The sequence below is a fragment of the Macadamia integrifolia genome, chromosome 2 (genome assembly GCF_013358625.1).
Source record: "Macadamia integrifolia cultivar HAES 741 chromosome 2, SCU_Mint_v3, whole genome shotgun sequence".
Lineage (NCBI taxonomy): Eukaryota > Viridiplantae > Streptophyta > Magnoliopsida > Proteales > Proteaceae > Macadamia > Macadamia integrifolia.
Window position 1 is genome coordinate 909339 of NC_056558.1, and position 24726 is coordinate 934064.

Here is a 24726-nt window from a genome sequence, read left to right on the forward strand (position 1 = left end):
TAACCCGACCAAACTTATACCCATTTTTAACCATGGCCGAAGTTGCTATTATAAGGTCGCCTCGACAAGCGAACCGTTCTCACTAAAACATATCCAAGAGAGCGAACCCTCTCGCACATTGGGAAAATTCGAGGCTTCAGTGTCACCGTTCTTGCACCAAAAACAGAAAAAAAGTGTCACCATTCTCCCCTGCTTCCCTCTCTTCGTATAGAGAATCTCGCAGCGGCGACAATCGACGGAGTTGGGGTTCCTCTCTCTTTCTCTCTCTACTTGTTCATTTCGAAGAGTGGATAAAATTGTATATATACATTCAAATTTGGCATTGCTGGAGACCAAAAACTGAAAAAACCAAAGATACAGTTTCAGTTTGTAGTCTTTAGCCAGTTTAATCGTCATTTTCCCTTTCGATTTTAATCAACTTTTGTTGATTTATTAATTCTTATTTGCGTCTGTGTGATGAACAAAAGTTGAATAACCCTCCACAATCAGTCGAAGCTATGCTTGTGATGCATAGATTAAAGCTTTAATCTCACTGTATTTGAGTTTTGTTCTACCCATCTGGTGTACAATCGTAGTCTCTTTTCATGGTCAAACCTTCATCAATTAGATTCACATTGGGTAGTTTTTTTTTTTGGGTTTTCCGCCAACTGGTAACGGTTCTATTGCAAAAAAACCCTAATCTGCTGTTGACAGATCCTGAGAACTTCTATTTTCAATCTTCTAAGCTATTATAGAGGGCCGGGTTTATTCTGAATGTCAGAGCCAGTCACTGGTGAATATTGGTCTACATGTGTGACAAAAACCATTCTGAAATGGAAAATCATAGTGATTTGTCAAGAAAAGAAAAGAGAAAAATCGCGAAGAAGCTGAAGAGGAAGCAGATCAGAAGACAGGCTGCATTGAAGGAACGGGCAGAAGAAGAAGCTAGATTAAATGATCCGGAAGAGCAGCTTCGGATCAGGTTAAAAGAGCAGGAAGAGGCTGAGATCTTGGAAATACAGAGGAAAGAGTTTGAAGAGCATGAGAAGTTGTGGATAGAAGCAGCGAAGAAAGCTGAAGAGGAAGCCCAAAGAAGACTACTAGAAGAGTCACAGAGAAAGCTGGTTTGTCATCTGTCATCTTCCATCTTCCATCTTCATTGTCTCCTATCTTGTTGTTAGTGGTTTACTTGATTACTTTATTAGTGTTGCCATCAGCTTTAAATTATGATACTGATAGTGTGTGTAATGTTTATCAAGCTAGAGCTTATTGCTAACATAGATGAGAGAGATTCGGTAAATAAAACAGTCCAACTGCGGAGCTGTCATGAGTAGTAAGTACTGGTAGGGCATTTATGTTTTATGACAGTGGAATTTCTTGTGAACTTAGTTGAGATTGTGGTAAAATAAGAAACTCCTACCATGGAAGGAATCTTCTGAGTGAGAGAACACCCATGTTGATGATCCTTTAACAGCATGTAAGGTTCCTTGAATGTTGTGATATCTAACACTGGGTCTATCCTGAACCCTCCCTTATCTTACTAAGAACATAGATTTTTATTTATTTATTTTTTGAATTGTGGTCAATACTACACTTTAAGTGGTTTCAGTGGATCTGGTGGAACCAACTGTAAACAAATATCTGTAGTATTGGTATTAACTAGAAGAGGGAAACGATTTGAGAACACATCACTAGTGGAGGTAGTGGAATCAGGAGCAGGTTTCATTCCTTGAAGACGCTTCACAAATCAATGCTCTTCTGGCTGTCTTCTTTTAGTTTCACCTTGAAAGAGATGAGTGGCTGGTGGATATTCATCTCCTCACACATATCCTTGCAAAGTAACCTCTGAGGCTCTGTCTTCTTTCCCAAGAGGATAAAAATAACTTTTTGGTATAGTTGAAAAACCTGAGAAATATTTCTTTCGCTGAATGGATCTCTTTGACTGAGTCCATAACTTATTTGGCAGATACATTACATTGTTGTCGATTGAAGGTTCTATACTGTTATATTACGAGGTCATACTCTGTTTCAGCCATTCAATATGTTCAGATGAGCTCTCTCTTTGCGGAATATCAGTGATATACTGAAGCTGATCATTGCAGATAATTAGTGCCTAAAATTTATTAGTGGTAGTTTGAAGACCTAAACATTTTTCTTCAGCTTTGATCTGTGATAAACATGAGGACAGAATGGATGAACAGTTCCCATATACTGCCAGAATACTAAAGATTCAATATGGAGTGTGATACTGACACAGCTGTATTATGTTTGAAGGAGCACAGATTACTATTTCAAGCACAAGGTATGCATATAGATTGATGTAGATGGAATACTGAATAGTAAATATTTGCTGTAGAAGCATCATTTGATCACATAATGCCTAGGAATTGATCATGTCGAACCATTGTATACTGTTCCACGTATGCATTATAGTTGATGGCTATAAAGTTTTGCGCATGTCCTTGTTGTAAGTAATAAATGTGATATGGTTGGCTCCAGGTGTATGATACACCTTATGCTCTACCTTCAAAGTATCTTGACAATAAAATCCTGGAAAAATGGATGAGTCAAGAGAAAATAATAAGAAAGAAGATCCATGAAATTTTAACCCATGGAAAACTAAGGGCCATAAATCCAAGCAAGTTTGTAGCTACGGATAACCATAAGTTATCTCAAAAATCAGTGAGACTAACACCAATTGTAACATTGATTGTGATATTTTTACACATTGGTTTGTTAATAAGGTTCAGGATGCATAATATTGTTGTGATTCTTTATCTAACTCCTGTTTCAGTGACGTTGTTATGCTTCATTTGAAAATTTGGAACTATTGTTTGCTCCATATTTCTTCTATATGTACAGATTGGCCCAATTTACTCTTAAACTTATGACAGGTTGAGCCTGAGAATGCGTTGGATGAACATCATGATGATGATGATTGGGATTATGTAGAAGAAGGGCCCGCAGAAATTATCTGGGAAGGAAATGAGATAATCGTCAAGAAGAAAAGGATAAAGGTTCCTAAGAAAAATGCAGATGAAAAACGCAGAGAAGAGGTTTTGATATGACTTTATGTTTGATATTAGTTGTTCTTTATGTGTTCTGATTTGCTTTTCTAGATGTGGGTGCCATTGCAAAAACCTTTTCTTTAACTCTTAAATGTTATTGTTTTCATTGCAGGATGCTGACAGACCTACATCAAATCCCCTTCCTCCACAATCTGAAGCTTTTTCTGCATACAAGAGTACACCGTCTTCTTCTGCACAAAATGTGCTCGAGAGTGTTGCCCAACAAATCCCAAACTTTGGAACTGAACAGGTATTCCTCCCTCTTTGTGTGTGCGTGTCTCACTGTCTTTTATCAATCACTATATGTTTGCCATTTTGTTCTCTGTGGCAAACGCTTTTCTTGTATATTAATACTAGTTGAGATAAACTTGTCGTGTTTGTGTCTTGGATATTTTTTTTTTTACTCCATCTTTCTCAACTATCATAATCTTATTCCTGTGTTGTACTATGTGTAGGATAAAGCTCATTGCCCTTTCCATCTAAAAACTGGAGCTTGTCGTTTTGGGCCACGTTGCAGTAGAATTCATTTTTACCCTGATAAATCATGCACATTGCTTATCAAGAACATGTACAATGGACCTGGCCTCGCTTGGGAGCAAGATGAAGGGCTTGAGGTCTGTACATAATGTCTTCATGTGGTTGTCGTATCCTGATAAATCATTCTTTGCAGTTCTCTGCACTTGATATTATTATCATGGAAAAGGGCTTCTTGACACAAATATAAACTCTAAAATTTATGTGCACATATGTCAGTAAAATGGCAGGTAAACTTGTTTCAAATCTTGGTTGAAATATATAAATCTCAACTGGCACCAAACTGAAATTATTTCAGTGATTTCTGTTGGAAGTGACTGAAGCCATATAAAATTACAATGATTTTGGTTGAAATCAGTGAGAAAAAAATCAACATACTAAAACATTTCATTTTCATCTGTGACCAAAATCATACAAATTTCACTTATTTCATTTTCATTTGTTTAAAATGGCTTTGACATTAATTTTTCTGCTCACTTTCTATTTTCATCCCTAAATATCTTTTTCCTATTCAATTATTTCACTTTTATCCGTCTATAATCCATGCTAGTTATGCTTTGCATTTTTTTTACAGTGTACACTTTAGAGTTGAATGCCTTGAGTTTATTTATATATACATGTTACCATAATTTTTTCATTTTCATCTGTTTGTAAGTTGTACTCTAGTCCGAATCTGTACACCAATGTCTATGTGCTGTAGCTGTTGGGTGACTTGGGTCTATTCCCACTTGTTCACTTTCCATTAATGTTCTTTTATTTGGAGGTACACTAAATAGTTGAAGGAAAATGATCTTACCCTTGAATCTTGATATCTAACTATTATAATTAGCTTACCATATGGAATTGTATGGGGGATGATGAATGAGATACAGTTATTCAAACCACCCCATGTCGCCAGATCCACCAGAAAGAAGTCAAATCACTTGTGGAACTGGACACACGATCTCTATGTTGGACAACAAGATCCATCTCAAAGTCCTTACCTTGTTTCTAAGAAATCATCCCCCAAAATCTTATCTTCACACGTTTCCCACCTCGTTCCAGTCCATGCATGAAGTAGTAATTCTTTTTTATTACATTTTTAAAACCTATTAATTTCACTTATTGAGGATAGCCATCTTCAATTTCAATTTATGTCTCATGTTCTGTTAAACTGGTTGAAGTCTGTATATTTTAGTTTCAGATATGCATTTTTTTCAGTTGATGTTACAAAATGTTTTATTAGACTTGTTGTAGTAACCATTATCAATCATTCTCTTAAAGTCTTAATCTTGTGCATGCGTTACATATTGTATGTACCTGTTTCTTATATGCACCAGTGGTTATTGCAATGATGTGCTTATTAGTGCATTACTGATTCTAATGAGAAATCTACCTGTGTTTTCCTGGGAAATTGGATCCATTATTGATATGATGACTATGTTTCTTAGGCTATAATTCTCTATACACCTCGTAAAGTCTTTTTAATTACTCTTTCATGCCAAGAGATTGTTTCAATGTTCGTGTATTACTCTTTATCTGCGATAATATGCTTTAGCATTGAGGCTTCATATTAACACCACACAATACTTCAAAGCTTCATATTTGACAATTCCAAATGCTTCCTTTTAACCTTCCGCTATCTGCATCTATTACTATTCCTTCAAATAGTAATGATGCACTTTTCTGTTTGCATTCCATGTGATCAGAAGGTTATGCATGTTTTCTGTATTCTTGGTTTTAATTGCATAATTGACATTCTATTGTTTCTACCTCCTGGTATGCAAAATTCGTTTGATTTTGGCTCTCCTTTTGTCGTTCTTTGACTTGTATTACGTCAGAAATTCATCTCAAGGTTGACTCAGATGGGGATTCATGGTTTTGGCATTGGCATTGGTTGAGGCTGGAGATAGCAGTTTATAGCTATTCTGTATCCTGTGTTAAATATACCATGTGATTTCAGTGTGCTTACTGTAGGACTTCATGATTTTGTGCATCTATCTTAAGTCTTAACGGCTATGTTGCTACAGCTACAATTTGGTATCTCTCATTCAGATTCTTTATTTTTTTTTTGTTTGTTTATGATTTTTAACTCAGTAAAACTTATCCCTTCTTGGAGTGGCATGAATGAATCCCGTTCACATTTCCACTTTATTGACATCAGAGTTTGCTTTTAGTAATTTTTTTTTTTTGTGCATCATTTCTGCAGCAACACACATTTTATTTTCCGTAATTAATACGTTAAAATTTTCTTACATGATATTTTTATTCATTATCCTAGTCATCATCATTGATACCATCACTGTTATTACTATTATTTTTGTTGTCATTATTAGGGAAAATTATGCTTACGCCCCCCTTCCCTTGCACTTTGTCAAAATTACATATGGATCCAAACATTTGAAGGAATTATGCCCCCCTCCCCTAGATTTTCTAAGATTCTTATAAAATTAAGTCCAGTCTGCTAGTCCCCGTTAATTTGGGACTGCTAATTGATGACGTTACCTAATATCATAATATTTAATGCCCTATAGATGAACTTACCTATTTGCCCTTCGATTAAAACAAAAGAGGGAAAAGAGGGAAGATCGTCTTCTACCTATGCTATGATATGGTCATCATCTTCAACCCTCACAGGCTTTTTATCGCAATCAACTGTGTTTCTCTCTACGAGGCCGTTGTCGGGCTCTTTCTCTTCCACTACTCCAGTTGAAGCTTCCTCCTTCATCTTGGGCTTCATTTTCTTGTTGTTCTTCCTCACCTTCTTATTCTCCTCAATCCTCATTCGGCTCTACTGGAATTTGATTCCCTTCATGCCCGTTTCCCACCTACGACTGCTCGAGGATTCCAGCGTCAGATTCTGACTTCCATGACTTTGTTTTCTTCTCTCTCCTTTTCCTTCAACCCCTTTTCTTCTCATGCTTCGACTCTTCGGGTTTCTGTCCCTCCTCAGAAATCCCTCCGTCCGCTGCGATTCCTGTGGCAACAACACCTCCTCCTCCTTTCTGCATCTCAGAGCTCGACCCAGCATTTTCTCTAGAAATTTTGGGGTTCCACATATTCAACTGACGGAGGTTTTGTCTTCGATTGCTTGTGCTCTTTGAGTTTCGTAAAGCTTCGAGATTTGGGTTAGGTATAAGAGGAACAAAAGTGTATACTGGTCCTTCAAGTCTAAGTTGTTTTTCCATTAAAGGGTAATATGCTCTTTTCAGTTTTCAAACTAGCAGCATACTAACTCCATCATAGCTAGGGGAGGGTGGCGTAATTCCTTAAAACGTTTGGATCATATGTAATTTTGGTAAAGTACAGGCCCTACAGTGGAGGTGGGGCATAATTTTCTCTTATTGTTATTGTCATTATTTATTGTTGCCGTCATCATAATCATACTATAGAACTTCATTCTGGTATAGGTAGCAGTTGTTGTGAACTGTCTCTTGCAACTTTTAGTTTTATATCTCTATGAGTTCAATTTAAAGTACAGGCCCTACAGTGGAGGTGGGGCATAATTTTCTCTTATTGTTATTGTCATTATTTATTGTTGCCGTCATCATAATCATACTATAGAACTTCATTCTGGTATAGGTAGCAGTTGTTGTGAACTGTCTCTTGCAACTTTTAGTTTTATATCTCTATGAGTTCAATTTCTTCATACTTTATCGACTCCTTAACAACTATTAGTTATTTTCTGTTGTCTGTATCCCTGGCTGATGGATTTATGCTGCTGGTGTTGGCTTGACATCCAGAGGTCTGGACATGGCAGGTGACAGCACCTTACATGTGTTTGCAATGAGGATGCAATTTGATCACCTAAGTGACAAATACAACTCCAACAAACACAAGTTAATTCAAGCACTTTAAAATCAATTTAAAATTGGAACCATAGAAATGCATGTTTAAGTCTGCAACTACTGGATTCACATATCTGGGGTTTGTATTATTAAATTCAGTATATGGATTGCTGTTATTGACAGACAATTGATGATCATCAGCCTTTCCTCAACATTTTGATTTCCATGATATAGGATGGGGATTTATAGTTTTCTATCTTGTTTCCTAGACCTCATATAACTTGTACATTCACCTTTGCAGTTACATGAATAAAATTTATGTTTCCAATAGGAAGACTAAGTGTAGCAGAAGGATAAAATTTATGTGGTCTCCTATTCATTGCATAACATACTACTTTTACGGCAGTTAATTGAGATGTCATTTATTGGATGAAATAAGAAATCATATCCTCAATTTGCTTTAATCTGGCTCCACAAAGATAAATAGAGTTATGTAAGAAATCATTTGTCTTGGAGGTATTAAGTTCAACTAATTTACTTCAAATTATATCGATGTTAAAATGCAAATGACTATTTGGTATAGTGGGCCTTTTAGTAAATTCCTTTCTATCTCCCCCCCCACCCCCAAAAAAAAAATAAAAAAAATAAATTGTTATTTGGTATGTGTTTTGACAAGTGCTAATCAGTTGATGCATGTGCAAATGGATGCATCAAAAACACTAGAGTATTTTCATTTAATGTTACTAAATGCAATGCTGGATTTTGGGATCAAAGGCCCTTTACCAGCCTAATACTGAAGAACTTTGACTTGGGAGCATTTTAGAAGGTGTTGTTTCATTGCAAATGAAATTTTGTTAGAATATGCTAACTACATTCAATGAGTGGCAGGTTGTGGTATTTTAGGTTGTTCTCTAACAGTCGGAACAGTTCTAGTGCTCATAGTTCAATTCATAGATAAAGAGGGGAAAAAAATTATGAAGAACTTCATTTATACTTCCATCTAGTAGTTTGGAAAGGGGTTCATGACGTAATAGTTCAATGATGAGAAATTGGATCGTTTTGCCGCTCCAATAGACGGGACAAAACCTCTTGTATTCGACGAAGTGCAACGGAAGGACCACCTGCAACAATATGGCACTTGGGAAAATGATGACCATTTCAAACTTGAGGACAAGTTTTTTCAAAGTGGGGGAGAATGATGTAGCCATGATGTCACTAGCCATTATGCTCCCACCTTCTCCTTCTCTTCTAACAGCTCTATTCAAATGGTTCTTTTTCCATGGCTCCTTTCCAATGACTCTTTTCCCCCTTCCCATGCATATCTGTATCTTTTGTCTTGTAGAAGATTAAAGTGAATGCTAATGTACCTTGTATTTTCGGGAGAGCCATGTGAGCCTCATTGTGAGTTTGGGATCCTCTAGTGGTGAGTGAGTCTCCAAGAGACCCTAGAGTTAAGTGATCCTCTCTGACCCTTGTTATCCTCTATTCGGTTCCTTATTTGCAATAAGATTCTCCTTCATCTTCAATCTTATTTCGCCTTTTCTATTAGAGTTGTGTCAAATAATGATCAGCCCGGCTAACTGCCCACGAAAACCCTTTTGTTCATTGTTGAGACATCGACAAAGTGGCTATCTTAGATACGACGGCTTCTCTTTGGGCCATCTTCTGGTCAAGTACTTAGGCTTGCCTCAATCTTGACTAGGTTGACTGCCACCATTGTACCCCCCATGCTTGATCTTATTAGGATAAGGCTTCAACTTTGGAAAGACAATATTCTCTCCCTTGCGGGCTGCTTAGTTCTATTTGGCTAGTCCTCCAATCTTCATATATCTACAAGTCTGGTATTTTTGGGCATCCTCAAGCAGTTATCAAAGCTTTGGAGAGTCTTATGTTTGCTTTTCTCTAGAAAGGAGTTGAGCCTACTGGATTTCTTTGCCCAATCAGCTAGGCTTCTGTTTGCCTTCCCAAAGATGAGGGAGGCCTTGGTTTGAGATGCGTTGAAGATGTCAACTCTGTAGGAATTGTTAAACTAATTTGGAAGATTGTGACCAAAAGGAAGAGTATATGGGTGGATTGGTTATACTCTGTTCCATTTGGATTGCTCCAGTTTTGTCTGATGCCTCTTGGGTTCGGTGTGAAACTCTCTCCCTCAAGCATTTAGCTCTTGGGGCCATCAGCCCTCATGTTGATGATGATATCTCTACTTATTTGTGGCTTAATAATTGGCACCCTATGGGAGTGCTCTTCCATTTGTTCAATGCTAGATCTATTTACTCATCAGGTCTCCCTAAGGACTTGAAAGTGGCTGACATTCTCAGCCTTGGTGGGGCCCCTCCGGCCTCCTTCTTTCCTTTGCTCACTATTGTGTGGAATGCTTTGCTGTCTATTGTGAGAAGTCCCCTTGGGAGGGGTGATAAGATTGATTGGTCTCTTTTCCCTCCAGTTCTTTCAGCTCTAAAGTGGCTTTGGAATTCATCCTGACTTGTGCTGCGCTGATTCCTTGGCGTAAGCTTGTATGGTCCAAGCTCCACATCCTAGGCATAGCTTCAGTGTTTGGAGAGCTCTATCCAATTGCCTCCCAACACAGTCTTTCCTCATCTATTCTCAGATTACTGTTTCCTCCCTATGTTGCCTTTGCTCGAATGTTGTTGAAGACATTGATAATATTTTCTTTGCTTGCCCCCTCACCTCCTATATTTGGAAAGGTGTTATTGCGAAATGTTGGCCTAGAAATTGTAGGATCCTCCCATTTCAAAGTGAATGGCTTTGGGTGGACATGACCTTTGTTCTTCCTTATGTGACAGTGTGGGAAAGCTCGCCTTCAATACTGTCATCAATCATATTTGGATGGAGCGGAATATTAGGAAATGGACCTCCAACTCTAGGCCTATTCGTCAGATTTGGGACTCCATCTCGTTTGAAATAAAGCTAAGCTTGTGGCTATCTTCTTTACTTGTATCGACTCCTGATGCAGTGTAGGCCCAACGATTGGGCTTCAAAGAAGTTTCAAATCTGGCCCTTATTTTGGGGCTATTAATCAAATTCCTGCCCAGGATAGCCATCGGTTCTGCCAAGCTATGACAGCGACCAGCAGAGCTATATTCCAGATTTGGATAGATGCCAGAGTCAATCTAAGGTGAATCAAATTCTGCCCCTTCTACCAAATCGACCTGCTGAGTTGTGGGGTGGTTAATTCCTAAAATTGGAAGGATTCCAAGGATTTTATGCTAGCTTGCGTGGGAGAGAATCTTGGGGATATTGATAAAAAATATTTCCATATTTGGAGGTGGATATTCCCAAATTACGTGGGTCCCATGCTGGCTTGATTTTGGGTGATCACCGTAAAGGTGATGACATAGTCAGAGGAGACGCTTTGGTGGCATCTCACTATAAGGATGCCCTCGACCGACTCGACTGACGGAAGGTCAAATTATATTTATAAAAATCTTTGCTCTGTCGGTGGTTTGACAAAGAAATTTAGAATTCTAGGCTGGTGGCCTGGGATCTTTCCACTATTAGTATTCAAATGTTAAGGTTCTTAGGTCTCTTAGGTCTCTGATGGCTCCATTGCGTGTGCTCGGGGTAGAAGTTCTGTATAAATGTATCGTTGTGTTATTTAGTATTTTGATTTAAGTTCTTTTCTTTCTAAGAGGTGGAATAGAATAACCCGGTTGAAGCGTAATGATCATATGTCTAGAATGATCATACATTCTACCCTTTCCCGGGAGTCGATGACTGTTCATAGTTATTACCTTTACACTAGAGAAGCGTTCAACCCATTCATACAAGGACAGGGTTATGACCAGCTGTGTGAAGATCTTATGGAGGAAGGCGTCTCATGATTGTGGACTTCTAAAAGTTCCCCAGCGAGCTCACAGCAAGGAGATATATCGGGACAGATTAAGGAGATAATTTTAGGATTTTTTTCTTCACTGTGGAAAAGAATAAAGAGAAGGACTCTACCCAGATTTGGTAGGCCCATGACAGCTTGCGTGGAGTGCTTTGAGTCCAAGACAAGTGCTACCTTGCATGGAGTTTTAGAAGTTTTATCATCCGTGTTATTTCTACTTTTATGTGATAGGTAATTTCTTATTTTAGGATCCTTTAGTTGTTAGATAGATTTTGTTGGGATTTTATTTTGTTTCTAAGAAGACTTTGTTGTAACCGATTATAAATGTATGTGGCTGGACAGAGAAGAGAAACAAGAATGAAGATACGTTAAAAAAAGAGCTATGGCTTGAAGCTGTGAGAGGCAGTGAAGCGGTGAGATGCCGTGGGTGAGAGATCCTAGTCTAAGAGAGTACCTTTATCCTCCATTCCCTGCACCTCCTTCTTCTTACCTTTTCTCTATTTTCTATTTTATTCGCAGTTTATATGTAATTTTGAGACTGTGATTAATAAAATTGCTGCTGTGCATCGAACGATTGATCCTACTGTAGGGTTGGTTCTATTTGAACTAGCTCCTATATTAACTCCCCAAGAACCAAGCATATTGTTGTCTCCTGGGGTCTCCCCTTCGCTTATTCGAGCCCCTCCAGCCTAGATTTATGGGGCTTTTTTTGTCTTTCTAATTTTTTTCTTTTCCCTCCTCTTTTGGGGCTGTAGTTTGTTCCTTTCTTTTTGGTAATCAATTCTTTATTTATCTGAAAAGGAAAAATAATAATAATGATCAACTCTTTTGGCTGATCAAAAAAAATAATTATCAACTGAATTTGCCTTCATAGGGACAATGAGCCAGTGCCACCCTGGTCTTCCTTGTTGAAACAAGTCAAATGTACACTTTTAAGTGTGATTCCCCAACCCATTGCTCTACACTTTGGTGGGACGTTGGACTTACAGAATACATTGTAAGAAAGGGCCTCTGCTCATCCCTGTCATGTCATCATCATGATCAAGCTTCTATGAAGTAATGAACAAAATCATATGGGCAAGCTTCTACAAAGTAATGAACAAAATGACCATTTGTAGAAAGAGTCCAGATCCTCTTGTCCAGTGGAAGGAGAAAGAAACACATCCTGAATATGCTTAATGAGACCATCTACTATGTTAAGTTCCCTATCTCTTATCCTCTCCTAAAATGATGCTTCCAACCAACATCATTAATAGACTACTACTGTTCGCAGGGAGCAATTATACAACTGAGAAATTCTTGGCATTGAAAATAGATTCGAGTCTAGGGTAAGAATTATTTAAAGGTTCATTACTTCCCCATAAATCTTTCCTAAATCCCACCCTCTCCATTCCGTCATATCATCTAATCCAATTCAAGAGGATAGCGAGAATAAGTGATACTACTCCGAGGATCACATGCAGTAACTCTACTAATATTTCTCAAGTTCCGCCCGTCATGGTTCATAAAGCCTTTCTCATTTTCTTTTCATTTTCCTCTCTCTGCTTCTTCTCCTTCTTCTTTGTTTATTTTAAATAAAAAAATTTACTGTTGCCAATCAGAACAATAATTTTTAGGGTTGCCAAGTTTAGGTTGTGTCTATATCCCCAACTTATGGAGAAGTTTGACGTGGATGAAAATTCAGATCCATTTAGGTTGGCATTGCTGTTATTACATCTTTCCTGTTATGGTGATGGTCTCCTTATAGTATGTATTTAATAGCGGCAAACTGTAGTGCTCAATGCTGCATCTTCTTAGTTATCGACTCTTCTTTGTTTATTTTCATTGCAGTGTTCAGATGAAGAGGTTGAATGCTGTTATGAAGAGTTCTATGAGGATGTGCACACAGAATTCTTGAAGTTTGGTGAAATTGTGAATTTCAAGGTTGTTGACTGCTAACTTCATCTTGCCACTGGTATTTATTGAGGCTTATACATTGTACTTGGGAAATATTTATGACATAGATGCCGCAGTGAACTTATTAGCATCTTGTGACTTCAACAATAGTTGCTTTGCATTTGCAATTGTTTGAATGCACTTTTTCTGTTCAGGTGTGCAAAAATGGTTCATCTCATTTGCGTGGGAATGTTTATGTGCACTATAAGTTCCTGGAGTCAGCTGTTCTTGCGTATGATTCTATAAATGGTCGCTACTTTGCTGGCAAACAGGTATTGGATTTCTTTGCCATAATGCCATTTAGTTAACTCTCTCTGGCTGGGAAAAATGTATTTCAAATCATATTGCCTTTAATATTTTGAAAAATTGCTGCCAAGTATGTTTTGAATTTCCTGCATGATCACTTGATTTTCTTATCGATTATATTCTTCCTCACCCAAAAAGGACACCAGTCTTAAGAGCTCGCAGGTTTGCCAAACTTAGCTTGGGCTGTGATCTTGACCTCAAACTCAAGCCGGGCATGGGCTTGTGAGGAGCATAAAGAGTAGAGCTTGGTCAGCTAATTTGAAAACCCATAAGCTTGGGCTTTCCTTTGCTCCAATCCGGCAACCCTCTGCTACAATCATGAGTAAAACACTTTCTGGGAATACCTTTTCCTTTAGTCATGAGTGTCAGCGGCTGTATTTCTGGTGGGTAACTTACGAGGTAATTCCTGGTGGGATAATTTCCACAGAAGCAAAGTTACTTCTAGTACAATGGTGAAAGTGGAACAGTAACTCCTAAAGTCGAAGGAAGGGAGTTGCTGGAGGGAGATATTTTCATAAAAGTAAAAGAGATGGATGCTTTTACCAATTTGGAACTACTAATGTGGCTCTAGGAGATGGTTTAGTCAAAAGAGTGGAAAATAAGTTGCGTCAGAAGCAAGGATTAAAGTATCAGTATCGGTCGCCGTATCGATCGGCCAAAATTAAGATACGTATTGGAGGGTATCATACCGTATCGGAGATACGCTAAAGTTATGCACATAAATGGATAGGAAACATTTTTTTATACACTTTTGCATACAAAATTTGTTAAAAAAATCTATTGATAACATGTATTATGCATAAACACTAAATTGAGGGTATCGCACTAAGAATTCAAGGTTTGTAGTTGTCCCATAAATGGAAAATCCTTGTTCTCAACCTTGATTTCCACTTTAGTTAGAGAGAAATATGACTGACAACAACTTTGGAACAAAAACCCTCAAAAAATTGAATTCTTCTGAAAAATGACCCATCTTGGCCATTATATGACCGTAGCACACTGTATCGGTACGTATTGTACCATATCGGTATGTGTCGATCGGTATGTATCCGTCGATACATGCCGATAAGTATCGATATAGACCGAAACATACATTTCTCAATTTTTTTTTCCATAGAGTGTCGGTACTTATCGGTGCGTATCATATCGGTAAGGGCTGATACAGATACGTACTGGCCGATATGTTACGGTACGTAGCGATACTTAAAATCATGGTCAGAAGATAATCACGCCTTGATAACAGGGGAGATCCGATGTCGGGAATGCCAAAGGGTGCTGAAATTTCCATTCCGATGCCACTTCAAACTGAGTTGAAGACGAGACTCCATGTTCTACCTGAGGGCCAGAGGGGAGACCTCTCGACGGCTGACAACTGAATTACTGAAGCCCCTTCAGCCTTGGTCTCTCTGGTTTCTTAATCAAAGATTGTCTGTCTCTAAATATGCCTCTGTTGCCAAGGGGGGGTAAGGCAAGGGGTTTCCCTGCTCTATCACTCTACTAGCCATTCAGGATAATACCGCCATTAATTTAAGTACAGATGATTACAGCATTCAGCCCTGTTATCAGAGGTCGAGTGAGACCCATTGGCTTTTAATATTGATACAAAGCAGCAACGTCTTCTGGGAATTTACGAGCTTGGTCCCCTGATGTCTGTAGTTTAGAGGGGGACCAGCTAAAGTAGGGAGGCAAAGAGTTAAGCAACTCACTTGCTAACTTGCAAGATGTAGGGGAAGATGGAATTCCTATGTTTCTGGAGGTGGGCCAGGGGAGGCTGTGACTAGCCAAGGATGCAGCTGTCAAAGCTGTTCAAATTTATAACTCTTTAGGTATTTTGTGGCCAGGGGGTGCTGAACAGTTGTATAGGGATATTCTTAACATCAATCTTGGAGATCAGGGTCTCCCTAGGCCATGATGCGAATTTGTTTTGAAGGATGTTGATGGTGAGTGGAGAGGGGGAGGTTCAGGTGCAACTTTGATTAAGGGCACTTTGGTTTACAATAGGTACCCTTCATGTTTGAAGGATTGGGGGGAGGGTTGTAGTCTGCTTGTCTGGTCTGGGGCTAGATAATGCAAACCAGTTTCCAGACCAGAATAGTCTAGCAGAAACTATCTCACAACTGCATCGAAAACAGGGGAACAAACCAGAATTGGGAGAAACTTTACAACTTAACACAGAAAACTCAGAAAGATCCCAAATTACAGTCGAATACTCTATTCTTCTCAAAGATTCAGCATGCAAAGTTTAAGATAAATTTATAACAGAATAAAGAGTTTCAGCGGAGTCTTTGATGCAGAATTTCAGCAGAAAAGATTGACACATTGTTTTGGGTTTGGTTTAGTTTTTTGGGTCCAACTGAACCTATGGTTCAAGTTTGGTTTAAGTTAGGCTTAATTTGAGTTCCCCATGGATTATATGTAGTCTTCTAGAGGGACGGTTCAAAACTTGGGAACAGCCTCTCCTGGGAAGCCAGAGGGTGAGGCTGCCTACATTTGCCCCTTGCAGACCCTGCAGTAGTGAGAGCCTCATGCACTTGGTTGCTCTTTTTATAAGGATTCTCCTTTCCTAAACAAAAGGGTTTCCTATTTTCAGATGTAAATAAAGAGAAGGGCTGTAGTAGCCCCCACGATATTCTGAACTAGAAAAATTATGGTTTCAATTACCAATGGCTTGTGAGATGCAGCTGGACTGTGAGAAACAGTTTTCTACCTTGGTAGGATGCTAAGGAACCAGTGGGCAGTTGGTGAGGTTTGAGTGAGAGGCTCAACCATCTCTCCTCCTTTCAAATCTGTGATTGAATGTTCTTTTTTGAGTTTGGACTGATATGCCTCCAGTTCTATGGTTATATCTTTGAAGTAAGCTAATCCTGTTTAAGGGTTGTTAAAGAGGAGCACTGCTGTAACATTTGTTTCTGAAGTTTCTGTTGCGTTAAAGTTCCCCATTGTTCTGTTCTCTGTGTTGAATGTTTTTGGAATACTACTTCAAGGGACAAATATCTATCATCTGAACAATACTACTTCAAGGGACAGATGTTCCATCATCTGAACATTGAATTGCCATGAAATTTTGGGGCTTCTAAGAGGTAAACGGATGCTGCTATCGACCTTAGTTGTAGCCTGATCTGACCTATAGTGAGCGAGATACAGGTGGTTACTGATTCTGCTACCTAGTTACTAATTCAATGTTAATGCTGAGCTGAAGACTCTGGCCATTATGATGTTCCATATAATGAGTAGAGGATATGTTGTTACTTGTTAGTTTGATGATGATCTGCTTTGTTGATATGAAGATACAGCGTAATTTCTAAATCTGGAACCATAGTTACTATTTTGGTTTCCCTCCTATATCTCCTTATCCAACCATTGGATCGGAATCTAACTTTGAGGAGTTGAAGGACCTTGGGAGATCTAATATTGTTAATAAGCTGGGGCTGATCAGAATTCTGGTTTGAGGGATTTCACCGGCTTTGTTCTGCTTGTTTTGCACTTCTATGATCCTATTGTTGGTAGGATTCTGAAACCTAGTATGGTGTTAGATTGAATCCATCAGTCCTAGTGCTCTTAGGATCTCAAGTAGCAGGTCTAGAACTTAAGAATTGTTTAGAATTTTGCAGAACTGAGAACAAATCTTCAGAAAGTTATTTGAGTCTTGTAACTCTTTTTATAGCCAAGTTAGCTTAGTAACAGAAGAAATAGTATAAGCAGGGCTCGACTGAATCAGAACAGAAAACAGGGGTGCCACAGAGTGTAGAACTAGCAGAAAGCTGACTTGTAATCTTGAAATAGAAGGATAGATAGGTAGAAGAGATAATCAGGGTAGCAATCCACCAAGCACACTATCGAATCAGCAGCTCATAAATTCAAATACCTGATTGGCTAGCTGCTTCCATGGTTTAAGAACTTGGTGAGATCTCGTTATTTCGGAAAGGCAAGTTGGCATAACAGGCGAGGTGAAAAAATGACCAAATCTGGAGCGAGATTTCGAGATCTCGGTCGAAATCTCGACTTGACCAGTTTTGGTCCATTTCGGTCCAAATTCTGGTTTGGGCCACATTATATAAATGTGGTTTCGACCCCAAGAGGCGTGATATCTCGCTAGTTTTGCCAGGTTTCGCCTGGTTTTTGCCTCTAGGACCTATTTTTGAGAGAAAAAACACAAAATCTGTGGACCATCTGTTCTTTTTTGGAGATCTTCACTCTTAGTTGCATTGAAGCAAAGATATTCAAGATTGGTGGTGGCTTTTCCCCTCAAGAACACCCTAAGGTAAAAACTTCTTCCCAAACCCATTTTTTTAAATGTAACATCATCAAATCTTGTTATGTTACATTGTTACTTGTTAGTTGTTACTTGAATGTATGTGATTCATCAATCAGCAGTAGGAATTAGAAGTTATGGCTTTTATATATGCTAATGATTAAGTTGTGTCAAAATGGTGATTGTGGAAGGTGGATTGATGAATATATCATACTAGATGAAGTGTTCGAAGACTCGCCGCATACTTACATAGGGTATTAGGGTACATTGTCAAAGTACCATTTTGAGTTTGAAAATCTGATGTTTCCATTGTGTTTGGAATGGCTAAAATAGGGAAGTACACAGTTTTAGGGCCTACAAAGGCCATTTTCCCACCGAGATCTACCAGTGAGTCGACTGCCCGAAAAATACAAGGTTTCGGCGAGATCTTGCCATATCTCTTTTTTTGGGATAGTGTGATGGCTGGCGAGATCGAGTTTTAAAATCTTGGCTGCATCAATACAAGGTTTGAAGTATCGGTATCACGTATCGGTTGCGTGATTTTGAGAGACGTATCATATCATATTGGAGATATGCAAGATACAAATGGAAATATACTTTTGGAGCCAAAAACATATATCATGCATAAACACTATGGAGAACACTTATTGAGATAAGTTAATTTGATAGTTATCAGGGCAAGAAGGCGATCAAGGCGATGGAGGGAGGTCAAACATCAAGGCGACTCGCCTAGTTGTCGCCTAGGCGACCAAGGCACCAGTCCAAGCTGGACTGCCTTATCGCCAAGGCAAAAACCTTGATAACTATGGTGCATTCAATTGCAATTGTTATAAAAGATGGGGTTTCATATATCTGGTAATAATCTAATGCTATGAAGGGTGTCAGTGTGATTTAATAGCTGGAAAGGTATTTAGGAATAGCAGCGACCAGGATGATGTTGTGCACTGATCGAACATTGGCACAATTTTAACCCCAATCAAAATTGTTATGGTAATGCCTCTCCCACTCATAGATCTGATGTAGATCTACTGCATATAATTCTCCCAAAGCAATAGAACTTGGTTTGTGGAAGAAATGAAAAAAAAAAAATAATAAATAAAAAAAAATAAAAATTCAAAGTTGAAGAAATTTCTTGAATCTTAGTACGAATTTTTGCAAATGATGAAGTTTGCTGCTGTGGGTGGGTTAGTTTTACCTAAATCCATTGATTTATAGCAAAAATATAGGTATAAAAACAAAGACATAAACACAAAGATCAAGTTCTTGAGAAACCTACCTTTTTTGTGAAATCTCCTTCAATCTTTGATTTCAACTTGTACAATGATCCAAAGTTGGATTTTTAGGCACTCTTGGAATCATTTTTCAGTGTATATTGAAAGCCCCAACTCAAATCTAGGCAAAAGAATGGGTTAAGGGGGGCTTAGGATCACTTTCAATTGGGAGTTTTGGAGGGTCCTTTTTTTCATTTCCCTCTCTCTCTCTCTCTCTCTCTCTCTCTGTGTGTGTAGATTCTGAATTGAGAATGAGGCCACAGATGGGTTTCAAGAGACATATCGATGGTATCGCACTGTATCGGCCGAGTGGGATACAGTAACCCTTTTAGGATAAGACATAGGTGTCTCACCGTATTGTATCGAAACCCACCGGTACAATACGATGTGATATAGTTTGATACTTTAAACCTTTCGTAAATATATATACTAATGTAGACCAGGGTTGGTGAACTAATCAAGTCTCAACTGCAGGATTTTTTATTCAGAAGAGCAACCAATAATAACCAAGGTAGGACAGCAATACAACAGATCAGAATTAAGGAAGAAAACAGATCTTTGTCAATCAGAGTTTTGAAACCCAGAAGCTGGAACTTATGAGATGAGACGATACACCAAATAATAGGGTTAACCAGCAGTAGGAATAGAATCCTAACAGTCCACAAACAATAATAAACACCACAGAAACAGAGGAGGACAGATCAGACCTATTGATTCTGGTTCCTGCTCTGTGATGTTACTACAGGACAAAATAATAGAGAATTTTTATATCTTCAAATTGGCAGGCCTGAGCTAGCCCAAACCAGGGTCGATCCTTACTTGGGTAGGGAAGAAGTATCGACCAGAAGTAGAGCTCAAAACACTGGCTGGAACTGCTTCAGGTAGCAGGCAGCCGATGGTGAAATATGAAGGAATTCTGGACAGAATCGAAGTCTAAATACCTGGTTGTCGAACAGCAGTAAATCCTTGAGGAGAAAACCTTGAAAGAGAAAAGAACACTTGAAGAAGAAGAACACTTGAAAGGAACCTCTTGGACTTCACACTGCAAAGAGTCAATTGGATTAAACACCAATTCCATCAGCCTTGATCAAACACAAGACAACTCTTCATGGAGAAGACAATGGCAACAACCATTAATTTGCTTATCAAAATCATCATTTCTTTAGGAACCTCCTCCTCTTTATTCATAATGTTGATGGGGGAGGGAATTACAAAATAGAAGGTTCCTCAAAAAGGAAATCAAATATTCTCCTAATACAATAGTTACTAAAAACTGAAATTAGAAACTAGCTGAAAAAGGAAACCAACTACTAATGACTTGACTCATAAAGAAACAAATATAACTCAAATCAAACTTAACTTAAAAAAGAAACTAATGAAAAAAGAAACAAACTAGTAATCACGTATGTAACCTTATAGCCTCTCTTTTAGGCCCATAAAAGTGGCCTATTACACTCAAAACACATGGGATCAAAGGCCCAACATGTATGAAACTCAACCCTAGTTTGGTGGAGAATCTGATCATATACTCTCAAAATCTTACTCCTAGCATGACTATATGTACCCTAAACCAACTAATAATCAAATTAATTATGTAATTTGACCAATAAAAAAGGTAAAATAACTCCTATTCAAAGTAGACTACAACTTTAACTAACTAATAAAGTAAAGCCCATATTCATAACTCCTACTCTTATTGTAGGCCAATTATAATGAAAACCCTTTGGACCGAAGGCCTAACACATATGTAACCCAACCTAAGCTTATTTCCACCAAAATAAACCCGCTTTTGTGATTTTCCAGCATGATTGTTATATCTTTCGTTTTTCTCATTCTTCTTTTATATTCTCAGTTATCTCCTCTACTTCTTTATTCATGAATTCCTGTTCTTTTCTGTAGTTTCTGAACCCCCCCCCCCCCAAACTAAAAAAAAGAAGAAGGAATATTCAAGGTGTTGCTTGATGAGATTTTATTTATATGGTAAACCCAGCTGTTGTGCTCTCTCTCTCTCTCTCTCTCTCTCTCTCATCCTACTGTTTTTCATTTGCTTCTCATGATGTGTGGGGGGAAGTCAAAAAGTATCTATCTATTCATAAATTTAAGTTCTCTTTGTTACATAGTCCGTCACTATATTAAATGGATTTATGTGTCCCATTTAATTATGTTCTTGATCATATATGGGATGTGATAAGACTGGCGAGCTTTTCCTGGCCATTCAGAACTTTCAGATAAGCACCTTGCTTTTTCAGTTGTGACCTGCCTCCTGATTATTCGCAGATAACATGCGAGTTTATTGGTGTGACGAGATGGAAGGTTGCAATATGCGGGGAGTACATGAAGTCAAGGCTTAAGGTAAACATTGTCTTTTTGCTGCTCTTTAATTACTCTATGTAGCTTTCCTCCCCCTCCCTTGCCCACCTGACACCAATTTCTTTTATTAGCTTTTGGTGTTTTGTCCTATGATATTCGTTTTATAGTTTTATATTGGCCTCTAGTTTGTTCTTTTATTTTAACCTCCCCCTTTTCTTTTTCTTTTTTTTTTTTTCCTGTAGACATGTTCTCGTGGAACAGCCTGCAACTTCATCCACTGCTTCCGTAATCCTGGAGGAGACTATGAATGGGCTGATTGGGATAATCCACCCCCTAGGTACTGGGTGACAAAGATGGCTGCTTTGTTTGGTCCTTCAGAGGAATCTGGGTATGATAGGAATATTGAGCCAGAAAGTCAAAGGAAGCAGTGGAACACTGGCAAGCATGGGTATGCTCGTAACTCCTGCACAACATGGTTAATGCTGTATCAACTAACTGCTTTTGGTTGTTTCCCTCCGTAGAATTACTGTTTCTTCCTTAAGCTTGAATATCTGGAACTGCGTACTTGGTGCCTTGAAACTGTCTATCCTGTTACTGTTTTGTCACTCCATTATTTTTCAACTGAACTCTGAATCTTAAATTTGTCTTTAACTCTATGCAGAGACTGGCAATTGTATCATCTTGTTGACTTGTTCTGCCTGCTTTAGTCTGTTATCTATTTTCTATTCTGTTTCTGGTTCATGTACCAGATCAGGTACTCAAATTGGGATCAAGAAACCCTAAAGCAGGCTAAGCTGCAGGTCTTTCTTTATTTTTTTCTTTAATTTATTTATATTATATTTCGACTTAATCAAATCTTCTGTGATTGAAGCAATCTCACCAAATTGATTCCAATAGAGAGAGAAAGTGCTCATCGTGGTTTTTCCCCCACAATGTTATTCCTTGATAATCTTCTTCTTATTCAAAGAATTTCCCATTTCCCAAAAATAAATAAATATGGTATAACCTAACTTTCTTCCCAGTGGCCAAGAGAAAGAAAAGGGTTTAGTAGTCACTAGTCCGGCTTTTTTTATTTTCTCTCTTTGGTTGTGCATCTTACTCCAAGCACAAATCGAGAGGAATGTATGTATATAGATATATATTCGGTGGTTTTGTGGATTTTTCGATCCGCTGGTTGGACCATTGGGACTGTCAACTGCGTGCTTGAGTCTTTGTACCACCATGGTCTAGAGGTCCTGTAATGACTGGTAAATGGGTTGCTGATCCAAATGTTCCTCATTTTAATTGTTGAAAAAAGAGGTTGAACCACCAGCCATATATAAATAATTAATGGCAGCCTCAGTTGTGACAGCATTTGTAGCTAACAACTCATGCAAAAGAGTACATAGCCTTGACTCTTTCGCCAGAATCAGCCCTGTTAAATCATGACATATATACGTGGTGTTGGTACACAACTTTTTCCTAGTATGAGATCACTGTCGGACATTCTAGGTAAATCCTTAGGAAAGGTGGTAGAAGTATGGACCGAAAAGTTTTTGGCAGCAGATCTGCTATGTGGAAACTCAGGTGGGCCCAAATTTCACATACTGGCAGATCCCTCCCTCCCCTGCTCGTGTGCATATTTGTGCCTGGATGAACTCTGCCTATCTCTAAGATTGGAAAATGGTTAGAAACACAAAGCATTGAAAGATTTTGGGTCATTACCTGTATGAGGAAAAAGTGCATTCATGGTTGTCCCCCCATCTTGATCTTTATGTGGCAAAATTCTCACATCTGTGTAGTTTTTCTGTCCATCCTTGTTCATCGAAGTATGAAGGTCAATCTGGACTGTATACCAGTAAATCTTATTTTAAATGTTTTAGGATTGGGCCTTTTTTTTTTGGCAGTTAAGTTTGTGATGTTCCTTCTTTTATGATTTTGTCCTTATTGTTTGGCAGGCACCACTCAAGAAGATCGAGATCAAAGGATGTTGACTGGTCCTATAGTGGTTCTGGTAGAGATTACTCTCATGAATACAGTTTCGAGAAAAGCAGTCATTCAAGCAGGCATTCCCACTTGGGTATCAATAGAAAGGAAAGAAGCTTCTACAGTGAGGACAGACGGTGCCAAGAGAATATAAAAGTTGAAGACGATCGGCAAAATGATAAGATTGTTGCCTGTGATAATGATTCTGGTGAAGAGTTCTCTGACAGGGATACAGGAAAAGGGCAGCGGTGTCATCGCTCTAGTAGACGCTCAAGTTGCCACCAAAAAGGAGAGGATCTTCCTGATGATCATAGAAAACTTGCAGGAAAGCATAGATCTGATGGACCTGAAAGATATGAAGGACAAGGCAAGTTATTGGGTCATGATGCCCACAGAAAATATTCAGATCTACATGGACTCCAAAATCGTAGTTACTCAAGCAGCAGGTGGCACTCTAGGGAATTAGAGGAGGCAGATTCTCTTGATGAGCACAGTAAGTCAGAAGACAGTAGTGAGTTTGACAGTCCTGGCCAGCATGATCGGAGATGTAAATCACACAATCAGGGCTCAAACTACAACTCTGATGAGACCATAGATCGGCATGATAGTTGGGAAACAGATACCAGACTCTTTCATGAACATGAAGTCACAAGGGAGTACAGTTCTGATGATCATGAAAAAAATTATGGAAGATACGAGTCCAATGATAGCTCTGGTGGGAAAAACAATGAAAACAGATCCAGATCGAGGCGATCAAGCCACAGATCGCACATGGCTAGCCGGGAGAAAGGAAGAGATTCTTCTGATGGGGAAAGGAAATCTAAAGAGAATTTTGATCGCTGGAAACGTCGGAAGAATCAGTCTCATAACCAAGAACTATATAACAAGAAAAATAAATCCCAGAAACAGGAGATTAATGATGCGACTACATCCTCCATAGAATCTGAGGAAAAGTCAGGTTGTGGACAGGAAGAATCCTATGATCATGAAAGATGGAATCCTAGTCGTTGCAGTCCCTTTGATCCCCACAAATGTGGGGATGCGGTTGTGAAGTTCGAGGATGTTGAAAATGGGAAGAGCCACAGAACTAGAAGAAAGAAAAGTCATCACAGGGAAGAGGAAGAGTATGAGAACACACACGTCATGGAGAAGAGAGCTTCTAGGAAGAGATCCAGAACTCGGTCACCTGTTCGAGACTTGGTCAGGTCAATAAGTGAGAGGAGCTACCGTAGAGGTGAGGAATCCTAGTCCTTCTGGAAGTTGTTGGAATCTCTTCCATTCAGTGTTAGACATCTCTAGTTGGCTCTTTGGAAAACTTGACTGTCTTTGTATAATTGCAATGTTTCTCGTTTTCCTTCTTTTTCATCGACCCTTATAATTGTTGGCATTGTTCATAAACAGTACTCAAAAGTAGTCAACTTAGTTATAGTTGTTATGAATAGTCTTGTATTTTTCAAAGGTAGAGGAAATATATTTGCAGTTTATGTCA

At 38.6% G+C, this 24726-nt stretch overlaps 1 protein-coding gene across 1 annotated transcript; it reads left to right on the top strand.

Moving 5' to 3' along the window:
• On the top strand, positions 1-24726 carry LOC122067916 (zinc finger CCCH domain-containing protein 5). The gene is made up of 9 exons (XM_042631759.1): positions 1-1103; positions 2874-3035; positions 3160-3297; positions 3503-3661; positions 13029-13121; positions 13289-13405; positions 21240-21314; positions 21515-21720; positions 23210-24726. Exons 1-9 carry the CDS (start codon positions 789-791, stop codon positions 24483-24485), a joined length of 2541 nt encoding a protein of 846 aa, XP_042487693.1. The 5' UTR covers positions 1-788; the 3' UTR covers positions 24486-24726.